The following is a 26,544-nucleotide window of genomic DNA, read 5'->3' as shown; positions in this document are numbered from 1 at the left end:
AGCTGGCTGGAGCACTGTCCTGCACACCAAAAGGTGGCAGGTTTGACTCCCGGTCAGGGCACATACCTAGGTTGCAGGTTCCATTCCCGGTTGTGGCGCGTATGGAAGGCAACCAATCTCTCACATTGATGTTTCTCTCTCCCTCCCTTCAACTCTCTTTGAAATCAATAGGCATATCCTCCCATCAGGCCACACAGAGCTCGGAGTGCCAGGCTGAGGGTTTGGACCTTCTCCCAGGGGCGATGGAGAGCCAGGGAGGGGTTGTGAACAGGAGAGGGGCAGAGTCTGCTCTGGGACCCCATGGGAGACTGACGAGGGGAGAAACTGGAGGCCAGGAGCCAGGGAGAGGATTCAGGGAGAGGACGAGGCCTGAGCTGCAGCAGTGACCCCTTTGGGACGAAATGCCAGGGCTACAGCCCAATGTCCCTCCCCCGCCCACTCCCCATGTATTCCGGCCAGACACAGAGTAAAGGCAAACTCTTTTATTTCAGTCTTAGAGAAGCGATCGCCTTCTTCTCCCCACTTGGAAGCCCAGGGCGACGCCGGGTCAAGAAGGCGCGGACAGAAGGGGCATCGCCACCATCAATTGCTGAGGAGAGGAAAGGGAGAGGGTTCAGGACCCAGGAGTCCCGGCCCCCATGTCTCCGCTTCCCCATCCCCCCACCCCAGGTACCCTTCTCTTCCGGTGGAAGGCCGCCTTGCTCTCATCAGAGTTGATCCGCAGGGGGATGTAGGCATCCAGGTGGTACAGCTGCTGGGGGCCCCCCATCACCAGGCGGTTCTCCCCAATCTCCAGCGACAGCCCTAGAGCTCCATCCTGGGGATAGACTGCAATCAGCGCCCCCTTCCCTTCCGGCAACAGGACACAGGATGATGAAAACATGGGCCGAGAGAGCAGGCTCACGTGCTGGGAGACCGTATTTAAAGGGTCTAACCTTCCAGGGAAAAGGGGCGGGGGGAGGGGGGGGTACGGTAATTACAGTTCTCCACATTGGGTCACTTACGATGCCCTGGGTACCCTTGGGACAGCACCGGAAGTGGGCCCGAGGGCCCTAAACTCAGACGGCAAACCAGCCCCAGCCACTCTCCCTCCCACACCCCAACCTCATTCTCCAGCTCAGGTCGAGGGTACACCCACCAGCTTGGGGAGGTCAATTTCCGCCAAAAGGAGGTCAGGGGCTTCCAGCCAGAGGTTCAGGTGAGGCTTCTCAGGGCTGAGGAGGAACAAGAGCCAGAACTGAGGAGAGCCCCAGGTCCTCGGGGGCTGCTGCCCCTGCTGGCATGTGGCTCCCTCCTTTCTCGCCAGCATGCTGCCTCGGGGTGGTCTGGGGGTTCCCAGAGCCCCAGGACACCGCCCCGGTGGGGAGGGAGGGATGGCAAAGAGCACTGGGAGACAGGAGAGAGAGACCCAGGACAGCCCACCTTTCCGCGGGCCTCAAGGAGTCAGCGGTAAACACGTTCCCCAGCTCCTGGATCGGAGGACGCTGGCGGGAGCGGATATTTTGCTGGGAGATGGAGCCCATAAACGGCCGGTTCTTCAACAGGCGCCACTCTGCGGGAGGGGGGGGGGGGGGGTCAAGGTCACTGGCAAGAGCGCCAGGGGGGCGTCTAGCACCGGGAGAGCTTCCCGGGGGGGGGGGGGGGGGACGGGTGGAGGTGGCAAGGGACCTGACCACACCCCCAGGCCTGTCTTTAGGAGGCGCGCCCACCTAGTCCCCGCCCTTCCCGGAATATTAGCCAATAAAATCTGATCCTAAGAGATGCTTCAGACTCCACGGCTCCCACGCTGTCCAGACCCCGCCCTTTACCTAGATTACAGGCCAGGTCCCGCTCCACAAACACTAACACACACACCCCACACACCCCGCACACCTTGGGGAGCCTCGCACTGTCCCCAGGATCGCAGCCCAGAGGCTAAGCCATTAGCCACACTCCCCCGCCTCTCCCAAGGGCGGCCCCCACACCGCCCAGGCCCCCCCACCTGGATTCAGCTGCAGGCTGTATTTGTCCTCCAGGCCCTCCCTGGCGATGGTGATCACCAGCTCGCGCAGGAAATCGCTGTTCTAGGACAGAGCGGGGAGCAGGGCTGCGGGAGGGCTCCAGGGTAAGGGGAGCGGCCCCTGCCCAGGCCTCACCCGCAGCCACGCCCCCAACCTGCATCCTCCGGTAGAAGTCGCTGTTGACAGCCACGTCGTAGGCGGTACAACCCTGGCCTTCTGCGGGGAGAGAAAGGGGTGAGGCCCCCCGCCCTCGGGGCAGCCCCACCGCTCAGACAGGCAAGGAGAAAGCACTAAAGCAGCGGTTCTCAACCTGTGGGTCGCGACCCCTTTGGTGGTCGAACGACCCTTTCACAGGGGTCGCCTAAGACCATCGGAAAACACATATATAATTACATTGTTTTTGTGATTAATCACTATGCTTTGATTATGTTCCATTTGTAACAATGAAAATACATCCTGCAGATCAGATATTTACATGATGATTCATAACAGTAGCAAAATTACAGTTACGAAGTAGCAACGAACATAATTTTATGGTTGGGGGTCACCACAACATGAGGAACTGTATTAAAGGGTCGAGGCATTAGGAAGGTTGAGAACCGCTGACTTAGGACCATTAAAGAAAAAAAGGAAGCAGCTCTGTGCTGGCTGCCCCTGGCCTGGCCCCAGGGGAGGGGACATGGGGCTAATATCGGCTTTGTCGGGTGTGAAAGGCTGTGGGGCTGTGAGTCTGGGGAATCTTCTGTCTTGACCCGATGAACCCCTCCGGTTCCTTCTCATCTTAAGTTGGACATTTCCTCCTCCAGGAAGCCCTCCCTGACGTGGGCCACGCGCCCCCTCCGGCGCAGCAAGAATCACACAGTATTGAAACCCCAAGTTCTGGGTTTGATAAGTCCCTACTCCCCGGGGCACCACCCAAAACGTGGTCCCAGGAGGCTTCAGGGGACATATGTGAATGGAACAAGCAAGGACATAGAGACAGAAATGCCACAGAGACAGGTGAGAGGGGCAGAGAGACAGAGACAGGGGACAGGGTGAAGGAGAAAACAGAGATGGGGGTGAGAGCTGGCCTGGGCCTCGATCCAGAAGATCGGCTAATAAAGCACCTGCCCACCCGCCCGCCCTCGCCCTGGAGGGAGGCAAAGAGAAGTGCCAGCCTGGCCAGCTGGGCAGAACCAGGACTGCCCCAGGGGGCCGCTGCAGCAGGCCCAGGAGGCTAGGGGCATGCCTGGGGGAAGGGATCAGATCAGGGGGTTTCTAGGGCCTGCAGGAGGAGAGTCCTGGGCCCTGGATTCTGGGGTCCTGGGGAAGGAAGGACCTAGGGGGCCGGGGTCCTGGGTCCCCCACAGGTACTGACTTGCATCGAGTTCGGCATGAGGCTCTCCCAGACTCATGGGGATGCGAAACCCGGCTTGGTCCTCCTCCAGCATTTGAAGCAGCTGGTCCTCGGTCAGGTCAGCCGGAGGAGGGATGGAGGGAGAGTGACAGATGTTGATGAAAACCTTCCCTTCGGATGAGTTGGTCTTTACACAGAAGCCTGGTGGGAATGGATTGGTCCTGACCATGTCTCCATGTGGGTCTTGATTTCCATCAATCCTCTCCCCAGTCTGTCCTTCCTTCCATCTGTCCCCTTCCTTGAGTCTCAGTCCTCCACTTTCTGGTTCTGTCCCCCTCCCCATGCCTGGGACCTCTGACTCTCTTTCCATCTTGGAGTCTCTGTCCGCCTAGTCACTCCATCCCCCTCCCCCCATCCTCTCTTTGGATCTCCCTCTGGGTCTCTGTTCACTTCCCCACCGAGGCTTCTAAACCCTCTCATGATGTACCTTTCCTCCCTCCTCTGTGTCCTTTGACCCCAGTGTCTCTCCACTTCTCCCTGGGAACCGCTCACTCTCTTTGGGTTTCTGCCTTCCTCACCTGGTTGAGGTTGGATCTGTGTTGATTCTGGTCTGCTCGTCTGGGCCTGCTGGAGCTCCTTGGAGGCCTGGGTGAAGGAACATGACTTCCAGGCTTGGGGTCTGTGCTATCAGACCCGCATTTGTTGCTCAAATGTTTACTGAGCAATGTTTAGGGATATGAGCCACGCAGGGAATAAGACATATTATGTCCCTGTCCTCCTCTGAAGAACCCAAAGGACAACCCCAGTCTTACTTCCATTTATTCCAGAGCCTAGCAAACTTGGGAGTTAACCAACTACAATTCCCATAAGCCCTGTTGCCTCTCTAGTGCATTCTGGGAACTGCAATCCCATCTCAGGGAGGGGGAGAGAAAAAAAAGAATCCCCCCAAGTAACCAGGGACACAGGAGTCCTGGTCAGTGAGCACCTGCAGCAGCAGCTCCTGGAAACGTGCAGTCTCGGCGCCCATGGCCTCCGCCTCGTTCAGCTCCGGCACCAGCAGCTTCAAGTCCGCCATGGCCCCGGGGAAGAGACCTAGGCGTCCCCAGCAACCCCGACGTGAGGGAGCCTTTGCTGGGATAGGAACTCTGGGGCTGGCTTTCCGGGCCCTCAACAGACTCCGACACCTACTGTTGTATATGAGAATCGAGGAATCTGGCCGGGAGGCTACAGTTCCACTCAGATCAGGTACCGTCGTCAAATCTGTTGGGGGACAGTATCTCTCGATGCTCCAACACGCCAAATATTTAAATGACAGCCACTCTTCCGGTCTCTGTGTAACAGAAATTTGAGTTCGCCACACTTCCGACTCCCTCAGCGCTCGTACTTTAACCAGCAACCGCGCTACTGACCAATCAGAGTCTAAGTACGAGGCCACGCCTCCTCTCACCTCAACCAATCAAAACTAGATTCTGAGGCTGATTCCGTTAATGCCACACTTCCGCTGTCGATTAAAGGCAAACTTCCCCCTCCTTCCCGACTGCTTCCTCAAGCCAGGTTACGGGACAGTCAATCCCTCATTTCAGTGTCCATCCTAAGATTCCCTTCTGATCTCTGAACTATCGCTTCGCCCCAGAGCTAGACTCGATTCTCTAGTAAATGTATTTCGGGCCGAAAGCTGCCGTTTTGTGAACAGGGTGGTGGGAAGACACACCAATACGGCCACCCTTCTAAATCTGGAACTCTCCATTTTGCAAGGCACACACAATTTCTCCTTTTCCGTTCCCCCCACTGTGAGGACTGCGCATGCTCCAAACTACGTGGGCGGGGTCGCCGGGTCCTAAGGTTGGATCACGCTCTATCTCCTGCGGCCCGCCCTTTGCCCTGGAGGGGGCGGCCCCGCCCTCCGGACCTCGAAGTTCCCTCGGGTAGAGCGCCGGGCAGTTGGTGGAAAGCGGTCTGGACGGGTGATGGCTGCCACGCGCGCGGTGTCCCGCACCCAAGAGATCTTCGCCACGCTGGAGTACGGACCCGCGCCGGAGAGCCACGCATGCGCGCTGGTGAGGGCCTGCGGGCCGGCGCTGCCCTTCCCTCCTTCTCTCCCCCCCTCCTCGCGGGCGGGTTCTGCGCGCTGACTCCCGTGATCCTCCGCGGCAGCTCCGCGACTGCGCCCTTCTTTGCTTCCGTGATTCCCGCCGCCCCTGGACCAGCTTCCCGGGAGCTTTTGCGGTTGTGCCTCTCAGCCCTTTAGCGGGTCCTCGTGCCCCACGGCCCGAGCTCGAGGCGGTGTTTCCCCGGTTCCTCAGACCCGCCCCACCCGGAGGGGTGCGACTGGTTCTTCGGAGCCACATCAGAACCTCCAGGGAACCTTAACCCCCGTAGACTTCCCAGGGTTCCTGAGAACATCCTGTGCCGCCATGGGCCTCCAGGGCACCCCCAGAGTTCTCATGGGGCTCCCTTAGTCATTCGGACCCTCCGTGGAGTCCCCGTGAGTCCTCAGGCTCCTCTGTACTTGTGTGGCTTCTGTGACCTCGGGGGCTCTCGGAACCCCGGAATCCATCAGAACTCCTCGTTACCTACAGCCCCTCAGCGTGCCCTCATGGGCCCCCCGTGATCCCTCGCCACCTCTCGGAGTGTCACGTGGGTCCACCGTGAGTCCTCGGGCCGCTGAAAATGCTGATGGTGCTCCATGACCCTCGGTGTTGAGAAATTCCCTGGGACTCCTGTGATCCCTCAGGCTCTGTGGTTCTCAACCTTCCTAATGCCGCGACCCTTTCATACAGTTCCTCATGTGGTGGTGACCCCCAACCAGAAAATTATTTTCGTTGCTACTTCATAACTTATGAATCGTAATGTAAATATCTGATATGCAGAATGTATTTTCATTGTTTGCGACCCACAGGTTGAGAACCGCTGCCTCAGAGCCTCCCATAACGTGTGTTTTTTTTAAAACATATTTTATTGATTTTTTACAGAGAGGAAGGGAGAGGGATAGAGAGTCAGAAACATGGATGAGAGAAAAACATCGACCAACTGCCTCCTGCACACTCCCCACTGGGGATGTGCCCGCAACCAAAGTACATGCCCTTGACCAGGATGGAACCTGGGACCCTTCAGTCCACAGGCCGACGCTCTATCCACTGAGCCAAACCGGTTACGGCTCCCATAACGTTTTGGAGGTTCCTGCAGATAAGTAAGGCGCCTCGGATTTCCCGTAATGGCCCAGGCCCCTCAGAATCCAAGGGCCCTCTAGCACCCAATGGAGGAGCTTGGGCTTCTGCAGGGGGAAGGGAGGAGGCTGGAAGAAGAGCCCACGTCCAGGATGCGAGCTGCGCCTGCGCAGGCTGTGGAGGGAGAGGAGGGGACGAGGCCGCGGTGCAGGAGCAGCAGCCTTCGGGGAATTGAGAGGCAGGGACAGCACTTGGGGTCTGGCCGTGTGGCTAGGGGGACTGTCCCCCACCCCATGGTGAACCCTGGAGGAGCAAGCTTCCGGGGAAAGATGCTGAGCTGGGTTATCACATGTTGTCGACCGTGTACAGGAGTCAAAGGCCACTTTGGGCCGGGCTGGTATGACTCTGATTGAGTGTTTCCCAGTCAAGGGCACATACCCGGGTTACGGGCTTGATCCCCAGCAGGGGGCATGCAGGAGGCAGCCGATCAGTGATTCTCTGTCACCATTGATGTTTCTATCTCCCTCTCCCTTCCTCTCTGAAATCAATAAGAATATGTATATTTTTGAAAAATACCACTTTGAGCCTCAAGTCTGGAGGCAGGGATCTGGGAGGCATCAATGTCAAAAGATAACCGAGCTCTAGCGGGTTTGGCTCAGTGGATAGAGCGTGGGCCTGCGAACTGAAAGATCCCAGGTTCGATTCCAGTCAAGGGCACATGCCTGGGTTGTGAGCTCGATCCCTAGTGGGGGACTTGCAGGAGGCTGCTGATCCATAATTCTCTCTCATCATGGATGTTTCTCTCTCTCTCCCTCTCCCTTCCTCTCTGAAATCAATAAAAATTTATATATTTTAAAAAACAACATAAATATATTAAAAAAAACGATAATGGAACCCTGGGAGTGACAAGATCTAGATATATAGCGTAGGTGCAGATAAAAGGAGCTGTGGCCCTAGCTGGTTTGGCTCAGTGGATGGAGCATCAGCCTGCGGACTGAAGGGTCCCAGGTTCGATTCCAGTCAAGGGCACATGCCTGGGTTGTGGGCTCGATCCCCAGTAGGGGGCGTGCAGGAGGCAGCCAATCAATGATTCTCATCATTGATGTTTCTCTCTCTCCCTCTCCCTTCCTCTCTGAAATCAATAAAAATACATTTCAAAAATAAATAAAAGGAGCTGTGACAGTGTACAGAGAACCCCCACACTTGGTGGGTGGGAGTGGAATGTCGTGAAATAGCAATATGCTAAAAGCTTCTATTTATTGGATGCTTTCACTCTGACCCTCTGTGCTCAGCATAGTTGCATGGACTCTCCCAGGACCACCGTGGAAGGGGTTATTGCCATTATTATCTTAGTGAGAGCACACAGAGGCTTGGAGAAATAAGTCATTTTTGCCCGTAGTCAGCACAAATGAAAAGGGGAAGCTGAACTTTCAACCAATAAAGAATTTAAATTAAATACAAGAGAAAAGGGGGAAGCTGAGATTTGAACCTGAGCCCTCAGATTCCAGCGCCTGTGGTGCCCCCACCTTGCCCCACGCCAAGGTCTCAGCCTTAGGGTCTTGTTGGCCAGACTCGGCCTATCAACATGTTTTCTTTGGCCGATGTTTATTGGTAAAAAATGTGAATTTGTTGACAACTAATTCCATGTAAACATCCGGGATTCCAGCTTCTCTTGAAAATAAAATCCCCCAATTTGGCAACCTTTGGCTCACGTTTCCTGACAAAAATCATCTGGCTCCGTTAGCGACAGTTTGTCTTGTTAGACAAGTGGCGAGTTCCCAGTCTCTCCCAGGCCCTCTTCTCACACTAGCGAGGTCTGCGGGGACCCTATGGACATTCTTTTAGCATTTTGTTTTTCTTTGGGGGGAAATTTTGCAAAATTCCAGACTACTTAATATTGTGAACTCTCATGCACCCCTCTCTGCGCTTCAGCAATGATTAGCATTTGGTCCAGTTGTTGTCTCCCTGTGATTTCTGGAGTGATTTCAATCCCATGACCTAGCCGGCGTGGTTCAATGGTTAGAGAGTCAGCCCACACACCAGGAGGGTCTCGGGTTCAATTCCCGGTCAAGGGCATGTACCTGGGTTTCAGGTTCAGTCCCCGTCCTCCATCCAAGCCCATGTAGGAGGCAACCAATCAACGTGTCTCTCTCGCATGGATGTCTCTCTCTCTTTCTCTCTCTCCCCCTCTGCCCCTTCCACTCTCTCTAAGAATCAATGGAAAAAATAACCTCCAGTGAGAATTAACAACAAAAAATTAAATTCCAGATGTCATATTATTTTCCCATAAATATTTGATTCCTATTTCTAACACATAAGGACTCCTGTAGCATGACCACCCTGCCAATTTGCACACTCACCATTAACAGTCATACTTTAATATCATCTGATGCCCAGCTCGTGTTCAGATACCCTCAACTGTGTCAAAAGTGTCTCCCCACCCCCCCACCCCGCCCCACCCCCAGCCTCTGGAGGGATTTGAATTAGGAACTTCCTGTTGACCATTTGACTTTAAAGAAAAAGGAGAAGGGCCAGTTGGTAGGGGAAGAGACAGTCAGGAGACTGAGGCATTGGGGGTGATAAGAGAGAAGTTTGTAGAAAGAAAAAGTGGGAATCGTGTCATGGATTTAGCAAGGATTTGGGGAAGACGGGACCAGGGACAGAGAGAAACGTGAAGCTGATATGGAGCTGCAATAAAATTAATAGAGCCCTAACCGGTTTGGCTCGGTGGATAGAGAGAAACGTGAAGCTGATATGGAGCTGCAATAAAATTAATAGAGCCCTAACCGGTTTGGCTCGGTGGATAGAGCGTCGGCCTGTGGACTGAAAGGTCCCAGGTTCGATTCCGGTCAAGGGCATGTACCTTGGTTGCGGGCACATCCCCAGTGGGGAGTGTGCAGGAGGCAGCTGATGGATGTTTCTCTCTCATCGATGTTTCTAACTCTCTATCCCTCTCCCTTCCTCTCTGTAAAAAATCAATAAAATATATTTAATCTTTAAGATAAAAGTAAACTGTAATTTTTAAAAAAAAGAATTCCAAAACTGAATATATATATATATATATATTTTTTTTTAATAATAATAAAAAATAAAATTAATAGAGAGTTACAAGTACTGCTGCTTTGGGTATCTGACACGGATGATTCATCCTCACATGCTTTGTGCGGTGGCTGCCTGTCCTTACCGCCACCTTCCAGATGGCTCGCTTAGCGGAGGCCACGGTACGATCTGGCTAAGGCTGCACCATGAGTAAGTACCAGAGCCAGGATTCAAACCCTGGCCGTGGCCCCTCGCTCCAGGGACCCCACCCTGGGCTGCCTCTCTGCAAAGCCCATCTGCTATGCCTTGGGCTCGGTTAGACGTGCCACGGCCAAATAAACCGCACCTGGCAGGCCAGCATCCAGTCTATCTTCGAGGTGTGGGGTCCCACACTCACTCCCCAAGCGCTGACAGCTGAGATGGAGGGAACACAGGAACCACCTGGCTTTGAAGCCACACGGTCCCGTGGGCATCGCTTCCAGGTGTACAAACAAAACGTGCACACGGACATCTCTACCAGCACAATTCACAATGGCCAGAGAGCGGAAACGGCCCACATGCCCAGCAACTTAGGGCCAGCTAAACAAAATGTGCTCCATCCCGATAAGGAGCACCTTACAGCCATGAAAAAAAATGAGGTGCTCATACAGGATATGGCATGGATGGGTCTTGAACACGCCATGCCAATCATAACATTAAAAAGAGGAAAAGAAAAAACCATGCCAAGTAAAAGAAGCCAGCCACAAAAGGCCATTTGGTGTAGGATTCCATGGACGTGAACTGCCCAGAACAGCAAATCCATTGAGACAGAGGGCAGATTGGTCGTTACCAGGGTTTGGGCGCAGTGGGGAAGGGAGAGCGACTGCTTAGCAGTGGTTCTCAACCTTCCTAGTGCTGCGACCCTTTAATACAGTTCCTCATGTTGTGGTGACCCCCAATTTCATTGTTACAAATTGAACATAATGAAAGCATAGTGATTAATCACAAAAACAACATGTAATTACATACGCGTTTTCCGATGGTCTTAGGCGACCCCTGTGAAAGGGTCGTTCGACCCCCAAAGGGGTCACGACCCACAGGTTGAGAACTGCCGGCTTAATGGCTGCAGAGCTGTCTTTTGGAGATGATGAAATGTTTGAGAATTAGAAAGTGGTAATAGTTGCACCATGTTGTGAATTTACTAAATGCCGCTGAACTGTACACTTTAAAATGGTTAAAATGTTGAGTGTGTTATGTGTCTGTTATGTTTATGTCTATTTTCTACCTACACAGGAAAAGAATTAGCTGGTGGGGCGAAAGGGGGCAGGTGTCCCCTTCCCAGAGGACACTGGGCAGGGATCGCGCTCCTTGAGCTGCCTCCCAGACCCTTTTCCAAACTCTCCCCCTTCCCCAGGCCTGGCTGGACACCCAGGATCGGTGCTTGGGTCACTATGTAAGTGGAAAGTGGTTAAAGCCGGAAAACAGGAAGTCAGTGCCTTGCCAGGATCCCATCACAGGTAGGAGGCGTCCCCTAGTCATTAGGGGAGGGAGAGGCGCACACACACACACACACACACACACACCCGCCATACCTACCAAATTCACTCTAATGTCTTTGCTCAGGGCCTGATGTGGGGAGGAGGCTGAGAGTTTTGGCTCCTCCTGATCCTGGTTATTCTAATATGGTCCCAAGTCCCCGTGGACACTTTTCCGAGTCACCATCTACTAAAGATCCCTGCCTTAGCTTTGCACAGTGGCAGTATTGTAGCTAATGAGGTTTATCTGAGGCGCGATTATTGCTAAAAAATAAAATAAAATAAAATCCCTTCCTTGCCTGCAGAGGCCGTCGGCTCAAGAACCAATGGATTTATCCCCATTTGTCAGATGACAGACCTGAGACCCTCAGCAGCTGTACTGCCCGCTCCCAGTCCCCGGAAATCTTAGCCCCCCGAGGCTCTGACAGTTTCCCCCCTCTTCAATCTGTGTCCCCCCCACCTTGTCCCCCCAGGAGAGAACTTGGCCAGTTGCCTCCAGGCACAGGCTGAGGATGTGGCGGCAGCCGCAGAGGCAGCCAGGGCCGCGTTGGAGAACTGGAGCGGACTCCCCGGAGCCTCTCGGGCCAAGCACCTGACCAGGTGATGCAGTTGAGGTGTGGACCCAGGGAGCGGGGGAAGGACTGAGAACAAAGACTCTGGCTCCCAACATCCCACTGAATTCATTGGCCGCTAAGGTTCATGTTCCCGGCATGCCTTTTGGCCTTTAGTCCCATCTATGGGGACTAGTAATAACAAAACCTCTATTTCCCCCCGAAAGAATATCCTTGGGGCTCATCGGGACTCCATTTCTCAGCAGCTCATTGGGACTGGTGGAGCCCCAAAGTCCATTTCCCAGCACCCTCCTGGGGCAGCTAGAGACAGAGATTCCATTTCCCAAAATGTATGAGGTTAGAGGTGAGCCCCAGCAGCTCCAGGGTTACAGGTGGCCAAAATCTTTGCAGAGCAGCCTCAGGATTTGTTTCCTGGACTACATTTCCCATCAATCTCTAGTGTTCTCTCCCCCTGGTAAATGGGGATGTCCCAGGGGTTCATGGGGAATATTGTAGTCCAGGTAAATGGGGTGTGTTTCAAGACCCTTTCAGGCGGAGGGGCACTGGGAAATGACCGGCCCCCTTGCTTTCTGCACAGGCTGGCCAAGATGATCCAGAAGCACCAGCGGCTGCTGTGGACCCTGGAGTCCCTGGTTACTGGGCGGGCTGTTCGAGAGGTTCGAGACAGGGATGTCCCGCTGGCCCAGCAGCTGCTCCAGTACCATGCAATTCAGGCACACATCCAGGAGGAGGCGCTGGCAGGCTGGGAGCCCATGGGTGAGAAGCATGAGTCCGGGCCCCCAGCCCCCTCCTCCATCAGGGCCTGTAAGTGCCTGTCCCAGTCACCTCGTTTGTTCTTGCAGGAGTAATTGGTCTCATCTTGCCACCCACATTCTCCTTCCTGGAGATGATGTGGAGAATTTGCCCTGCCCTGGCTGTGGGTAAGTGATGGGCTGGGGGCCTGGACCCCTGGGTCTGAGGGAGGAGGGGCTGGGGCCTGGACCCCTGGGTCTGAGGGAGGAGGGGCTGGGGCCTGGACCCCTGGGTCTGAGGGAGGAGGGGCCGGGGGCCTGGACCCCTGGGTCTGAGGGAGGAGGGGCTGGGGGCCTGGACCCCTGGGTCTGAGGGAGGAGGGGCTGGGGCCTGGACTCTTGAGTTTTTGAGTTGCCCGCCTCCCTCAGGCTGCACTGTGGTGGTCCTCGTGCCCCCGGCCTCCCCAACGCCCCTCCTCCTGGCCCAGCTGGCAGGGGAACTGGGCCACTTCCCAGGAATCCTCAACGTGATCAGTGGCCCTGCCTCCCTGGGGCCTGTCCTGGCCTCCCAGCCCGGGGTCCAGAGCGTGGCCTTCTGCGGAGCCATCGAGGTACCTTCAGGGCGAGGAGGGCGACAGGGCGGGGCTGGGGTCCAGAGGCTTTCCCCCCTCTGAGCCCCGTGGGGTGTGGGGTTCCCTCAGGAAGGACGTGTCCTTCGGCGGACCCTGGCGGGCGTGGGTCCCGAGCTGGGCCTGGCGCTGGGGACCGAATCGCTGCTGCTGCTGACGGAGGCGGCAGATGTGGACTCGGCCGTGGAGGGCGTCGTGGACGCAGCCTGGTCGGACCGCAGCCCGGTGAGACCCTCGCGCCGGCGTCCCCTGATGTTCGGCGGGCCGTGCCTGTCTGTCTCCAGACCTCGGGGCTCCGTCTCTGTTCAGTTTTCAGTCCTTGGTGTCTTCACACCATCGCGCGTGTGGGACTCATCACCTCCGATTTCCGGACCTCCCTGCCCGGCTCTCCTGGTCTTTCAGGGCCCGGCCTGTCTCTTGCTCCCTAGGACCCCTCACTGTTCTGAGCGTTCGTGCCCCTGGTTTCCCAACCTCTGTCTTTACTCTGAAACGACCAGCTTTCTGGAACTTCTGCCTGGGGTCCGGGGCCTCGGAGAGTCTCCACGGTCCTTGGCCACTTCTCCCTGACCCTCCTTCCATCTCTGCATGTGTGTCCCCGAGTCTCAGCCCTCCGTGGGGGCCTGTCCCCCTACATGGCCCCTGACCTCCCTTTCCCTAACAGGGTGGCCTCAGGCTTCTCATCCAGGAGTCCGTGTGGGACGAGGCGATGAGGCGGCTCCAGGTTCGGATGGCGCGGCTCCGGGGAGGCCGAGGGCTCGACGGGGCCGTGGACATGGGGGCCCGAGGGGCTGCTGCACATGACCTGGCCCAGCGGTATGTGCGTGAGGCCCAGAGCCAGGGCGCACAGGTGAGCCAGGGGTGCAGGACCTGGGTCTGAGGGAGGAGGTGCTGGGGGCCTGGGCTTCCGGGTTCCTGGGGAGGAAGGACCCGGGAGTGGACTTTACTAGTAGATGTGTTTCTGTCTCCCAGGTGTTCCAGGCTGGCGATGTGCCCCTAGACAGCCCGTTCTTCCCCCCAACCTTGGTCTCTGACCTGCCCCCCTCCTCCCCGTGTGCCCAGGCAGAGGTGAGCCCCTTCGTGTCCAAGAGATCCTGCTCCACCCACCCATCTGCACCCAGATATGGGCCACAGCAGAGGCCCTGGGTGGCCCCTTGGCCTGGGTCTGGGGCTGCTGACTGCGGGACGCTGGCCCCCTCGTGGGGGCGGGCATAGGAGGGCGGGGTTGGCAGGCTGCTTGAACTCACTGTCACCTTCCAGGTACCGTGGCCTCTGGTCTTGGCCTCCCCATTCCGCACGGCCAAGGAGGCACTGGCCGTGGCCAACGGGACGCCCCGAGGAGGCAGTGCCAGTGTGTGGAGCGAGAGGCTGGGGCAGGCCCTGGAGCTGGGCTACGGGTCAGTGGCGCCCACCGGGGCACAGGCAGCGGCCTGTGGGGAGGGCCTGCGCTTCAGTCTTCACGCCTCTGTCTCTGACTCTCCACCCCCCCAACTCCCTGCTTGTCTCTCCGATGCCCCGTCCTCCCCACAGGCTCCGGGTGGGCACAGTCTGGATCAACGCCCACGGCCTCAGAGACCCTGCGGTGCCCACGGGCGGCTGCAAGGAGAGCGGGTCTTCCTGGCACGGGGGCCGAGATGTGAGTGTCCCCTCCCGCCCGCCACCATGGGCACCCTCTCTCAGCCCTGCGCCCGCCTTGCACCCTCCTAACACCGTCCCTCTCGCAGGGTCTGTATGAGTACCTGCGGCCCGCGGGGACCCCTGCCCGGCTGCCCTACCTTTCTGAGAATCTGAACTATGACACCTTTGGCCTTACCGTCCCCTCAGCCCTCCCGGCCGGGCCTGAAACAGGTCCCAGGTGAGCTGTTCCGGGGCCCACGATTCCCAGAATCCTGTGGGTGAGGAGGGGCAGGCTCCCCTTGGACTGAAGCGGGTTAGCTAGAGCCCTGGAGGGGTCCCAGGCCCCACCGGGATCTGCATTCTAGGTCTTACGGCCTCACACCCACCGTCCAGGCCTGAGGAGAGCCTCAGTCCTGCTGAATGAAGGTCTGGGGTCTCCCAGAGTCTTGTGGGACCAAGAAGTGGGGGTTACCCAGAAGCTCATGGGAGCTGGGGTGGTCCATTCAGGAGGCTGGCGCAGGGGCTCTGAGCACACCTGGCCCCAAGACCCACCCTCACACCTCACCCTACTGCAGCCCAGCACCCCCCTACGGGCTCTTCGTGGGGGGCCGTTTCCAGGCGCCTGGGGCCCGGAGCTCCAGGCCCATCCACGACTCGCAGGGCAATCTCCATGCCTACGTGGCCGAGGGCGGAGCCAAGGACATCCGAGTGGCTGTGGAGGCCGCCCACCAGGCTGCCCCTGGGTAAGTGGGGTCTCGGCAACACCCAGGCCCTGTGAGGCCTCAGAGCGGGCAGTGGGGACCCCCAGGGCTGAGGGGCTGTGGGGTTAGCTCCCACGGCTGACGGAATAGGGGTGTGGTTGGCCCCTCTCTTCCTGGGGGCGGCTGAGCTATCGGGCCTGGACCCCCAGGGTAAGGGCCGTGGACAGGGGAGGGGCACCTGGGCAGAGCCAGGGCCAGGAGACCAGCCCCCGATGTTCACTGTCCGCCCACAGCTGGGTGGGCCAGTCCCCGGGGGCCCGAGCAGCCCTGCTGTTGGCACTGGCAGCCGCGCTGGAGCGCCGGGAGCCCACCCTGTCCTTGAGGCTGGAGAGGCACGGAGTGGAGCTCAAGGCCGCCCAGGCGGAGGTGGAGCTGAGCGTGACGCGGCTCCGGGCCTGGGGGGCCCGCGCCCAGGCCCAGAGCCACAGCCTGCAGGTGAGCGGGCCGGCGGGAGGGCAGGCAGAGCGGGCGGCGTGGAGCGGGTCGGAACAAAGGCTCTGGAGTGAGCCGCACCTGGGGCCCAAGTTGTGATCCCCAGCAAGTACCTTGGCCCCTGTACCTCAGTTTTCTCATCCGTATAATGGGCACAGGGCCTACCTCAGATTAGTGTTTCAAATTGTTAGTAACCCATAAAATCAACTGAGTGGGTTGTAACCATGATTTTTTTAAAAAATATATTTTATTGATTTGTCAAAGAGAGGAAGGGAGAGGGATAGAGAGCCAGAAACATCGATGAAAGAGAAACATGATCAGCTGCCTCCTGCACACCCCCTACGGGGGATGTGCCTGCAACCAAGGTACATGCCCTTGACCGGAATCGAACCCGGGACCCTTCAGTCCGCAGGCCGACGCTCTATCCACTGAGCCAAACCGGTTAGGGCTGATTTTCTTTTTTATTTGGTAGTTTTTATTTTTGTTTCTGAACTTTTATTGAATTTATTGGGGTGGTTAACAAAATGATACCGGTTTCAGGTGCCCAGTTCCACTACACATCATCTGTACATGGCCCCTCCCCCAGCACTCCCCGCGCTGTTTTCCATGTCCATGAGTTCTTTTTTTTTTTTTTTTTTTTCTCTCAATCCCTCCTTCCTCTCACTCAGCTCCCCCACCCGGACAGCTGTCAGCCTGCGCTCTAGCCATGAGTCTGTCTCTATTTTGCTTGTTCATTTAGTTCATTGGATTCCATTAGGGTGAAGTCATACGGTATTTGTCTCTCTCTGACTGGCTGATTTCACTCAGCATAATGCTCTCGGGTCTGTCTGTGCTCGCAATCTTTGAGGGTTTTTAACGTGTGGCTTTAGTTGGGGTCCAGAATACAGAGAGCAAACTGTGCCTTCTCAGGCCTGCGTTTGGTGAAGTTTGACAAATATATACGGTTGCATCATCACGATCGGGACAGATGTTCATCTCCCCAAAGGGCTTCTCCCTCCTCTTCCCCTTCCCCCACTCCAAGTGCTTGGCAACCACTACACTTTCTGTCCTTCCAGTTTTCTTCAAGAGCACACATGCAGTCAGACTGTGTAGGGCAAGTGTGTCAAACTCAAAGGCTAAACGGGCCAAACAAACAAGGTGGGAGTGTCTGTGGGCCGCAAAAAAACAAAAGCTTCACTTTTTAAAAAAATATATATTTTATTGATTTTTTACAGAGAGGAAGGGAGAGGGATAGAGAGTTAGAAACATCAATGAGAGAGAAACATTGATCAGCTGCCTCCTGCACACCCCCCACTGGGGATGTGCCCGCAACCAAGGTACGTGCCCTTGACTGGAATCAAACCTGGGACCTTTCAGTCCGCAGGCCGACGCTCTATCCACTGAGCCAAACCGGCCAGGGTCAAAAGCTTCACTTTTCATAGAAACGTAGGTTTATTTCGGTAGACATGCTGAATAGAAAGGGCTGAAATAAATGAGTCATCGTTCACATGAAATAACATTTTATTAAAAATTAATCGTTTTTCTTGAACATTAACTTACCAGACAGTGAAGAACTGCATGAATTAATAAGCGTGACGCAAATAGACCTATTTTTCTTGTTCTCCAAAATCGAAATATTTCCTGTTGCGCAAACCAAACAAGTCAGTCCAAGACTAATGACGGCGGTTGGCTGCTAAACTATTCCCCGGTAGTATTAGTGGAGAGAAATGTGCACCTGCATATAAGGCGCGTAAGGGAAATGAATGCAACACGATCAGAGTAATCAGTCATTAGCGAACATTGCAGTTCGTTATTAGTAACTAGAGGCCCGGTGCACGGGGTTAGTGCATGGGTAGGGTTCCTAGGCCTCGTCGGCTGGCAGCCAGGGCCTGCCTTCATTCCGTGCCACCCCCTCCTTAGTGGTCAGCGCACATCATACTGAGCGATCAAACTCCTGGTCTCCCAGTCGAACTCCCGAGGGGACGCTTTGCATATTAGCCTTTTATATATGTAGATTATGTATAACAGGATATTGTAAAAATTAAGTTATGAAATTTTTATTAAAACGTTTCTTACATGCGGCCCACGGGCCGCGAGTTTGACATGCTTGGTGTAGTGTTTGATGTCTGGGTTCTTTCATTGCTTTTAAGATGCATCCTTCTTGCATCTATCAATACATTCCTTTTTGTTGCTAAGTAGTAATATGTTACGTGCATACCATATTTGTTCCTGCATTTACCAGTGGCTAGAAAGCTGGGCATTTCTAGGCTTTAGCTATTGAGTAAGTAGTTTGCATGCATGCCTTTGTGTGAACATGTTTTTATGGCTCTTGGGTAAATACCTAGAAATCAGATTGCTAGATGGTGTGATAAGTGCATACTTAATTTCACAAGAAACGGCCAAACAGGTTTTCAAAGTGTACCATTTCGCTGTCCCACCAGCAGTATGTGCTTCAGTTTCTCTACCTCCTCGCCAACATTTTATTTATTTATTTTTTAAATATATTTTTATTGATTTTTTACAGAGAGGAAGGGAGAGGGATAGAGAGTTAGAAACATCGGTGAGAGAGAAACATCGATCAGCTGCCTCCTGCACACCCCCTACTGGGGATGTGCCCGCAACCAAGGTACATGCCCTTGGCTGGAATCGAACCTGGGACCTTTCAGTCCGCAGGCTGATGCTCTATCCACTGAGCCAAACCAGTTTTGGCACTCACCAACATTTTAGATATCAATTTTTACTTAAAAATTTAGCCATTTTACCTGGCCAGCATGGCTCAGTGGTTGAACGTTGACCTATGAACCAGGAGGTCACAGTTTGATTCCTAGTCTGGGCACATGCCCAGGTTGTGGGCTCCATCCCCAGTGGGGGATGTGCAGGAGGCAGCCGATCGATGATGCTCTCTCATCACTGATGTTTCTATCTCTCTCTCCATCTCCCTTCCTCTGAAATAAAAAAATATATATTTAAAAAAAGATTTAGCCATTAAAAAAAAAATGCGTGCCCTGACCGGTTTGGCTCAGTGGATGGAGCGTTGGCCTGCGGAATGAAGGGTCCCGGGTTCGATTTTGGTCAGGGGCATGTACCTGGGTGGTGGGCACATACCCAGTAGGAGGTGTGCAGGAGGCAGCTGGTCGATGTTTCTCTCTCATCGATGTTTCTAACGCTCTATCCCTCTCCCTTCCTCTCCGTAAAAAATCAATTAAAAAAAAAATATATATATATATATATATATTTTTTTAAATATGTTTTATTGATTGTTTTATTGATTTAAATATGCTCTATCCACTGAGCCAAACCGGTTTCGGCTAAATATTTATTCTTAATTATACTAGTAGTTTACACACAGATTATATTAGTTTCAGCTCTACAACATAGTGATTCAGCATTTATATACCTTCCAAAGTGATCACTGCAATAAATCTAGTAACTATCTGTCACCATATATAGGCATTACAATAATATTATGACCTCGTGGCTAGGTGGGCCAGGATATTCTAAATTTCTAAAAAATTCTGTTCCCTATACTGTACATCACATCCCTGTGACTTATTTTATAACTGGAAATTTGTATTTCTTTTTTTTATTATTAAATCTTTATTGTTCAGATTATTACAGTTGTTTCTCTTTTTCCCCCCCATGGCTCCCCTCCACCCAGTTCCTACCCCACCCTCTGCCTTCACCCCCCCACTGTCCTCATCCATAGGTGCACGATTTTTGTCCAGTCTCTTCCCGCATCCCCCACACCCCTTCCCCCCTCAAGAATAGTCAGTCCACTCCCTTTCTATGCCCCTGATTCTATTATATTCACCAGTTTATTCTGTTTATCAGATTATTTATTCACTTGATTTTTAGATTCACTTGTTGATAGATATGTATTTGTTGTTCATAATTTTTGTTGTTGTTGTTCATAATTTTTATTTTCACCTTTTTCTTCTTCCTCCTCTTCTTCTTAAAGGATACCTTTCAGCATTTCATATAATATTGGTTTGGTGGTGATGAACTCCTTCAGCTTTTTCTTATCTGTGAAGCTCTTTATCTGACCTTCAATTCTGAATGATAGCTTTGCTGGGTAAAGTAACCTTGGTTGTAGGTTCTTGCTATTCATCACTTTGAATATTTCTTGCCATTCCCTTCTGGCCTGCATAGTTTCTATTGAGAAATCAGCTAACAGTCGTATGGGTACTCCCTTGTAGGTAACTGTTTTTCTCTTGCTGCTTTTAAGATTCTCTCTTTGTCTTTTGCTCTTGGCATTTTAATTATGATGTGTCTTGGTGTGGTCCTCTTTGGATTCCTTTTGTTTGGGGTTCTCTGCACTTCCTGGACTTGTAAGTCTATTTCTTTCACCAGGTGGGGGAAGTTTTTTGTTATCATTTCTTCAAATAGGTTTTCAATATCTTGCTCTCTCTCTTCTTCTGGCACCCCTATAATTTGGATGTTGGTACGCTTGAAGTTGTCCCAGAGGCTCCTTACACTATCTTCATATTTTTGGATTCTTTTTTCTTTTTGTTTTTCCGGTTGGATGTTTTTTGCTTCTTCATATTTCAGATCTTAGAGTTGATTCTTCCGATCCTCTAGTCTGCTGTTGGATCTCTGTATAATATTCTTTATTTCAGTCAGTGCATGCTTAATTTCTAGTTGGTCCTTTTTCATATCCTTGAGGGTCTCACTAGATTTATGGAGGGTCTCACTAAATTTATCGGTGGTTTCTAGAAAATTCTTGAAAAACCTTATAACCGTGGCTTTGAACTCTATATCCAGTAGTTTGCTTTCCTCCATTTCTGTCATTTGTGACCTTTTCTTTGTCTCCGCATTTTGGCTGCTTCCCTGTGTTGATAGAGTGGCTTTCTGTGCTAGGTGTCCTATCGGACCCAGTGGCTCAGCCTCCCCAATTAACTGAGGTGGACACTCTTGGTGCACCCCTTTGTGGGCTTTGTGCACAGTCTTTTGTAGTTAAGCCTTGATTGTTGTTGGTATCACTGGGAGGAATTGACCTCCAGGCCAATTGGCTGTGAGAATCAGCTGTGTCTACAGTGGGAGAACTTCTGTGCTGGAGACACCCTTCTGGGGCAAGACTTGCTTCAGTGGGGCTTTGGTGCTCAGTGAGTCTGCCCCCTGAGTGTGTCCCTTATGGATCTGAGGAGTTGTAATCTGGATGGTCCCACTCTGACCACGGGGTACACTGGCTCTTGGATCTCTAAGGAGGTGCTAATCTAGCCTCTGCCTGAGGCTACCCAGCAGGAGCTACGGAGAGATTCCTCTTCTTTTTGGGGGGTTTGGAGGTGCCCAGATGAGGCCCAGCTGTGAAGCAATGCAAGCTGCTGTGGGGCCTTGGGCCTTCTTTTGGATGTTCTGGGTCTCTCTGACCCAGCTTCAGTTTGTTAGGTAATTTTAGATCTCAAAGGGCCAGGGCATTCATACGCAAAAGCCTCTGCGCACAGCCTGGGTGGGGCGGGGTCTCAGGGGATCAACAGGGCTGAGCAACAGCTATGGCTGATCCTCAGCCCTGCCCTAAGAGGCCCCGGGTCCCAGTGTCCCGGTAATCGCCGCAAGCACCTCTGAGAGAAAGCTGCCCTCGAGTTCTGACCGATGCCAGACAGTCCAGTTTCTCCCCGTATGAGGCTGGGTCCCCAGAGACTCGCCCGGAACTGGAGTTCAGAGCAGTCGGGAGCTTGAGACTCCCTCCCGATTGAAAAAGACAACCGCGTCCTCCGTTGCCAGCCCTTTCCACGTGCGCCTCCGTAGCTCTGCACTTTACTTCTGCACCTCCTCTGAGTCTCAGTGTGCTTTTCTCTTTTTTATTTTTTTAAATATTTTATTGATTTTTTACAGAGAGGAAGGGAGAGAGACAGAGAGTTAGAAACATCGATGAGAGAGAAACATCGATCAGCTGCCTCCTGCACATCTCCCACTGGGGATGTGCCCGCAACCCAGGTACATGCCCCTGACCGGAATTGAACCCGGGACCCTTCAGTCCGCAGGCCAACGCTCTATCCACTGAGCCAAACCGGTTTCAGCACTTTTCTCTTTCTAGTTGTAGAATTTCCACTCAGCCAGCCTTCCTGTGGTTCTGGATGGTGTCTGTTTTGTCTTTTAGTTGTATTTTTGAAGTGGTTGTGCGAGGCAGCAATTTTAGGTGTTTACACCTATGCCGCCATCTTGGCTTCCCCTTGTTGCACTTATTGATGCATTCATTGGGTGATTAGTTATATGTGCCCTGACTGGGGATTGAACCCGAAACCTTGACCTATCAGGATGATGCTCTAACCACTGAGCAACCCAGCAAGAGCTCATTTCTAGATTTTTAGAGAAAGTGAAAGCATATATCCACACCATGACTTATACACAAATGTTCATAGCAGCAGCATTCATAGTAGCCAAAAACTCCAAACAACCCAGATGTCCCTCAATAGGTTGGTAAATAAACAAAATATGATACATCCTTTCAGCAGACTCCTACTTGGCAATCAGAGGAAATGAACATGCCACAGCATGAATGAACCTCCAACTGACTATGCTGAGTGAGGAAGTCAGATTAAAAAAGAGCCCTAGCCGGTTTGGCTCAGTAGATAGAGCATCGGCCTGTGGACTGAAAGGTCCTGGGTTCAGTTCTGGTCAAGGGCACATGCCTGGGTTGTGGGCTCGATCCCCAGTAGGGGGCGTGCAGGAGGCAGCCAGTCAATGAGTTTCTCTCATCATTGATGTTTCCATCTCTCTCTCCCTCTCCCTCTCTGAAATCAATAAAAATATATATTTTTTAAAAAGTGTAGCTGGCCGGTATGGCTCAGTGGTTGAGCACTGACCTATGAACCAGGAGGTTAACGTTCCATTCTGGTCAGGGCACATGCCAGGTTGCGGGCTTGATCGCCAGTGTGGGGCGTGCAGAACTCAGCCGATCAATGATTCTCTGTCATCATTGATCTTCCTATCTCTCTTTCCCTCTTCTTTTCTCTCTGAAATCAATAAAAGCATATATATAAAAAAAAGATACTATAGCCCTAGCCGGTTTGGTTCGGTGAATAGAGCGTCGGCCTGCGGACTGAATGGCCCCAGGTTCGAATCCAGTCAAGGGCACATGCCTGGGTTGCGGGCTCCATCCCCAGTAGAGGGCGTGCAGGAGGCAGCCGATCAGTGATTCTCTCTCATCCCTGATGTTTCTATCTCTCCTTCTTTCTCTCTGAAATCAATAAAATATATTTTTTTAAAAAAAGGTATAGAGCCCTGGCCTGTGTTTCTAAATGGTTGGAGCATCAGCCCACACACCAAAGGGTTGAGGGATCCATTCTTAGTCAAGAGCATGTACCTGAGTTGCAGGTTTGACTCCCAGTCCAGTCAAGGTGTGTGTAGAAGGCAATCAATTGATGTGTCTCTTACATCGATGTTTCTCTCTCTCTACCTCACCCCCCCCTTCCACACTCTCTAAAATTCAGTGGACAAAATATCCTTGGGTGAGGATTAACAAAAAAAAGAAAGAGAGTAGACTGTAATTCCATATCTAGAAAATACAAATTCATCTATAGTGAGAGGAAGCAGGTCAGTGGTTGTCTGAGGACAGGGAGTAGGGATTGGAGGGAAGAAACACAAGGAAATTTGGGGGGTGAAGTTCATGATCTTTTAATCTTCACCTGAGGATATGTTTTGTTTTGTTTTGTTTAATTTAAAAATATATTTTATTGATTTTTTACAGCGAGGAAGGGAGAGGAATAGAGAGTTAGAAACATCGATGAGAGAGAAGCATTGATCAGCTGCCTCCTGCACACCCCCTCCTGGGGATGTGCCGCAACCGAGGTACATGCCCTTGACCGGAATCGAACCTGGGACCTTTCAGTCCGCAGGCCGACGCTCTATCCACTGAGCCAAACCGGTCAGGGCCTGAGGATATGTTTATTGATTTTAGAGACAGAGAGAGAGAAACATCAGTCTCACACAAGGTGACCGGGGATTGAACCAGCGACCTAGGTATGTGCCCCAAAGTGGGATTAAACCCGCAATCTTTTGGTGTAGGAGTTAACCAACTTAGCCACCCAGCCAGGGCGAAGTCCATGATCATGGTGATGGTTTCATGGGTGTATGTTTATGTTGAAACTTATCAAAACCCTGGCCAGGTGACTCAGTTGATTTGAGCATTGTCCCCTATACCAAAAAGGTTGTGGGTTCAATCCCCCACTAGGGCACTTATGGGAAGTAACTGATCAATGTTTCTCTCTCTCTCCCTTCTTCTCTCTAAAAATCAATAAAAATATATCTTCAGGTGTGGATTAAAAACAAAATCAAATTGTATCCTTTAAAATGTGTGTAGGTTAATGAATATCAATTATGAAGGGTTTTTTTTTTTAATGTACAAACACAGACAAACTCATGGGCCAAGTTCTGATCCCTCTACACACATTAGCTCATTTCATTTTTTTTTTTTGCAATAACTAACAGCTGCTTGCTAGTCTTTGCCAGGCAGCTGTTAAAGGGTGGGTGGGAGGACACCCGTGACCCTAACAAGGAAAACTCAAATTAAGCCTTTCTGTACAAGCAAATTTAGAGCTCTTTTAAGTGTCCAAAGCTATTAATTAGTTTAATTGACACATTAAACTAATTTTGAATGAACATATTTGAATAACCAAGAACTAAAATGTTCAAATTTTTCTAGTACAAAACAATTAAATTTGCTTTAGTTATAAAAGAGCTCTGTCAATATCCACAAACTGTATACTTCAGACATTCACAGAAATGTGAGCAGAAGGCTTATCAAAAGACATTGAATACAGTTAGGTTTCAACAACCCTTGGTGGTCCACATCTGCAAAGAAGCTCATTTCATTTTATTTATTTATTTTTAATTTTTAAAAAAATATATATTTTCTTGATTTTTTACAGCGAGGAAGGGAGAGGGATAGAGAGTTAGAAACATCGATCAGCTGCCTCCTGCACGCTCCCCACTGGGGATGTGCCCACAACCCAGGTACATGCCCTTGACCGGAATCGAACCTGGGACCCTTGAGTCCGCAGGCCGACGCTCTATCCACTGAGCCAAACCGGTTAGAGCTCATTTCATTTTAACAACAAGTCTCTGAGGTAGGTTCTAGTATCATCCTCATTTGAAAGATGAGAAACTAAGGCCCAAAGAGGTGAAGTAAGTCACTTGAGGTCACACAGCTGATGAGTGGTGGAGCTGGGACTTGAACCCAGGCCATCTGGCTCTGAACCATCACTTGGTTCTATGATTGTTAGAGTTGTTATGAAGCAGCAGAGATGGGGATGTGAGGAGGGAAGAAAGGGGCAGGTGATGGAGGTGGCCTGGGAGGTAGTCAGGTACCCCCGCCCCGCCTTTGACCTCCCACCTGTCCCCGCAGGTAGCTGAGCTGAGGGGCCCTGTGCTCCGACTCCGGGAGCCACTGGGGGTCCTGGCTGTTGTGTGCCCGGACGAGTGGCCTCTGCTTGCCTTTGTGTCCCTGCTGGCCCCTGCCTTGGCCCATGGCAACACCGTGGTTTTGGTGCCCAGCGAGACCTGTCCCATCCCCGCCTTGGAGGTCTGCCAGGTACCGTCGCCTGCCTGCTGCTGCTCCCAGCAGCCCCTGGGGGTCCAGACAGATGAAAGGCACCCCAAGGCCTACAGGAGTTCCGTTCCCACCCTCACCCCTTGGTAACCATGGTAACCCCTGTCCAGGAATCCAAGCTTTCACTCCTCTAGATCCAGGAACCATGTTCTTCAGACCACAAGCCTTCACCAGTCGTGCCCTGACCCATTCCTTCGGGAGCCCCATGCCATTCCCCCAGACGCTCACTCCCTGCCCCCACGGCCTCCGGGGTCTCAGATCCTTCCCTCCCAACCCCGGCTGGCCACTCTCTCCATCCCCTAGGATATGGCCACCTTGCTGCCAGCTGGCCTGGTGAACGTGGTGACAGGAGATCGGGACCACCTGACCCGCTGCCTGGCTTTGCACCAGGACGTCCAGGCCCTGTGGTACTTCGGATCTGCCCAGGTACCCTTTGTTTCACATCTCCTGGGAACATGGCTCTGCCCCCTTAAAACTCCTGTTGCTAAGGGGAAGAAACACCTTGGCAACCAGGTTCTGCGGGCTTTCCCCTTCAGAGCCCTGGTTGCTAAGGAAGAGGATGTGCTTAGCAACAAGGGCCTGAGATCTTGCCCGGCCCAAAGACCTAATCTTATTGGACAGCCCCTTTCTAAAGACCATACCCTAGCAACAGAGTGAGAAGCCATAGCCCACCCTCTTTAAACCTTGTCAACAAAAACCTCAGGCCCCATTTGAACGTAGGCTGCTGACGGGGAGGAAGTTCCCTAGCCACAAAGGTCAGCCCCGTTTCCCCAGCATCCGCAAGGCTTGCTTGCCAGGAGCTGAGCTTATAGCAACAGGGCGTAGGTCAAGCCTCCATGCCCCGCCCCCCCCCACCCCCCCCTCAGTAGTATCCGTGTTGCCAAGGAAGCAGCTGCTTATCAAACAAGCGGGAGGAAACGCTGATCCTCCTGTCTCCGTGCCAGGGCTCCCAGTTTGTGGAATGGGCCTCCGCAGGAAACCTGAAGCCCGTGTGGGTGGACAGGGGCTGCCCCCGGGCCTGGGATCAGGAGGCCGAAGGAGCAGGCCCTGAGCTAGAGCTTCGGGCAGCACGGACCAAGGCCCTGTGGCTGCCCATGGGCGACTGACACCTGAGCCCACTCGGTCTTGGACGAAGAAGAGTTGGACCACCAACAGGCTCCAGATGCCTGACCTTTCCACTTCCTTTGATGTCCGTGCCCTCAAATAAATTCTGACCAACCTTG

The 26,544-nt window shown here is 52.9% G+C and overlaps 2 protein-coding genes and 1 non-coding gene across 4 annotated transcripts; 2 read left to right on the top strand and 1 right to left on the bottom strand.

Moving 5' to 3' along the window:
* Positions 1-476: 476 nt before the first annotated feature.
* On the bottom strand, positions 477-5,421 carry PIH1D1 (PIH1 domain containing 1). The gene is made up of 10 exons (XM_070402013.1): positions 5,246-5,421; positions 4,322-4,666; positions 3,915-3,981; positions 3,358-3,537; positions 2,155-2,216; positions 1,982-2,063; positions 1,423-1,552; positions 1,139-1,214; positions 674-817; positions 477-589 (listed from the first exon to the last, which is right to left on the bottom strand). The coding sequence occupies exons 2-10, from the start codon at positions 4,409-4,411 to the stop codon at positions 548-550; spliced, it is 873 nt and encodes a 290-aa protein (XP_070258114.1). The 5' UTR covers positions 4,412-4,666; positions 5,246-5,421; the 3' UTR covers positions 477-547.
* ALDH16A1 (aldehyde dehydrogenase 16 family member A1) lies at positions 4,917-26,544 on the top strand. 2 transcript variants are annotated; one of them, XM_070402004.1, is made up of 17 exons: positions 4,917-5,393; positions 10,936-11,038; positions 11,530-11,656; positions 12,206-12,384; positions 12,471-12,548; positions 12,789-12,970; positions 13,061-13,213; positions 13,650-13,835; positions 13,958-14,053; positions 14,246-14,382; positions 14,516-14,621; positions 14,710-14,840; positions 15,178-15,345; positions 15,597-15,798; positions 25,118-25,303; positions 25,625-25,747; positions 26,266-26,544. In XM_070402004.1, the coding sequence occupies exons 1-17, from the start codon at positions 5,304-5,306 to the stop codon at positions 26,425-26,427; spliced, it is 2,409 nt and encodes an 802-aa protein (XP_070258105.1). In that variant the 5' UTR covers positions 4,917-5,303; the 3' UTR covers positions 26,428-26,544. The 2 variants fall into 2 exon arrangements, with proteins under 2 accessions (XP_070258105.1, XP_070258106.1); XM_070402005.1 differs by lacking the exon at positions 10,936-11,038 and having other exon boundaries at positions 5,301-5,393.
* On the top strand, positions 11,264-11,408 carry LOC139000403 (U4 spliceosomal RNA). The gene has a single exon (XR_011469580.1). It is a non-coding gene; the product is annotated as a U4 spliceosomal RNA (small nuclear RNA).

The sequence above is a fragment of the Myotis yumanensis genome, unplaced genomic scaffold (assembly GCF_028538775.1).
Source record: "Myotis yumanensis isolate MYYU_CA2020_CCGP unplaced genomic scaffold, mMyoYum1.0.hap1 SCAF_23, whole genome shotgun sequence".
Lineage (NCBI taxonomy): Eukaryota > Metazoa > Chordata > Mammalia > Chiroptera > Vespertilionidae > Myotis > Myotis yumanensis.
This window is presented reverse-complemented; position numbering and strand designations above follow the sequence as displayed.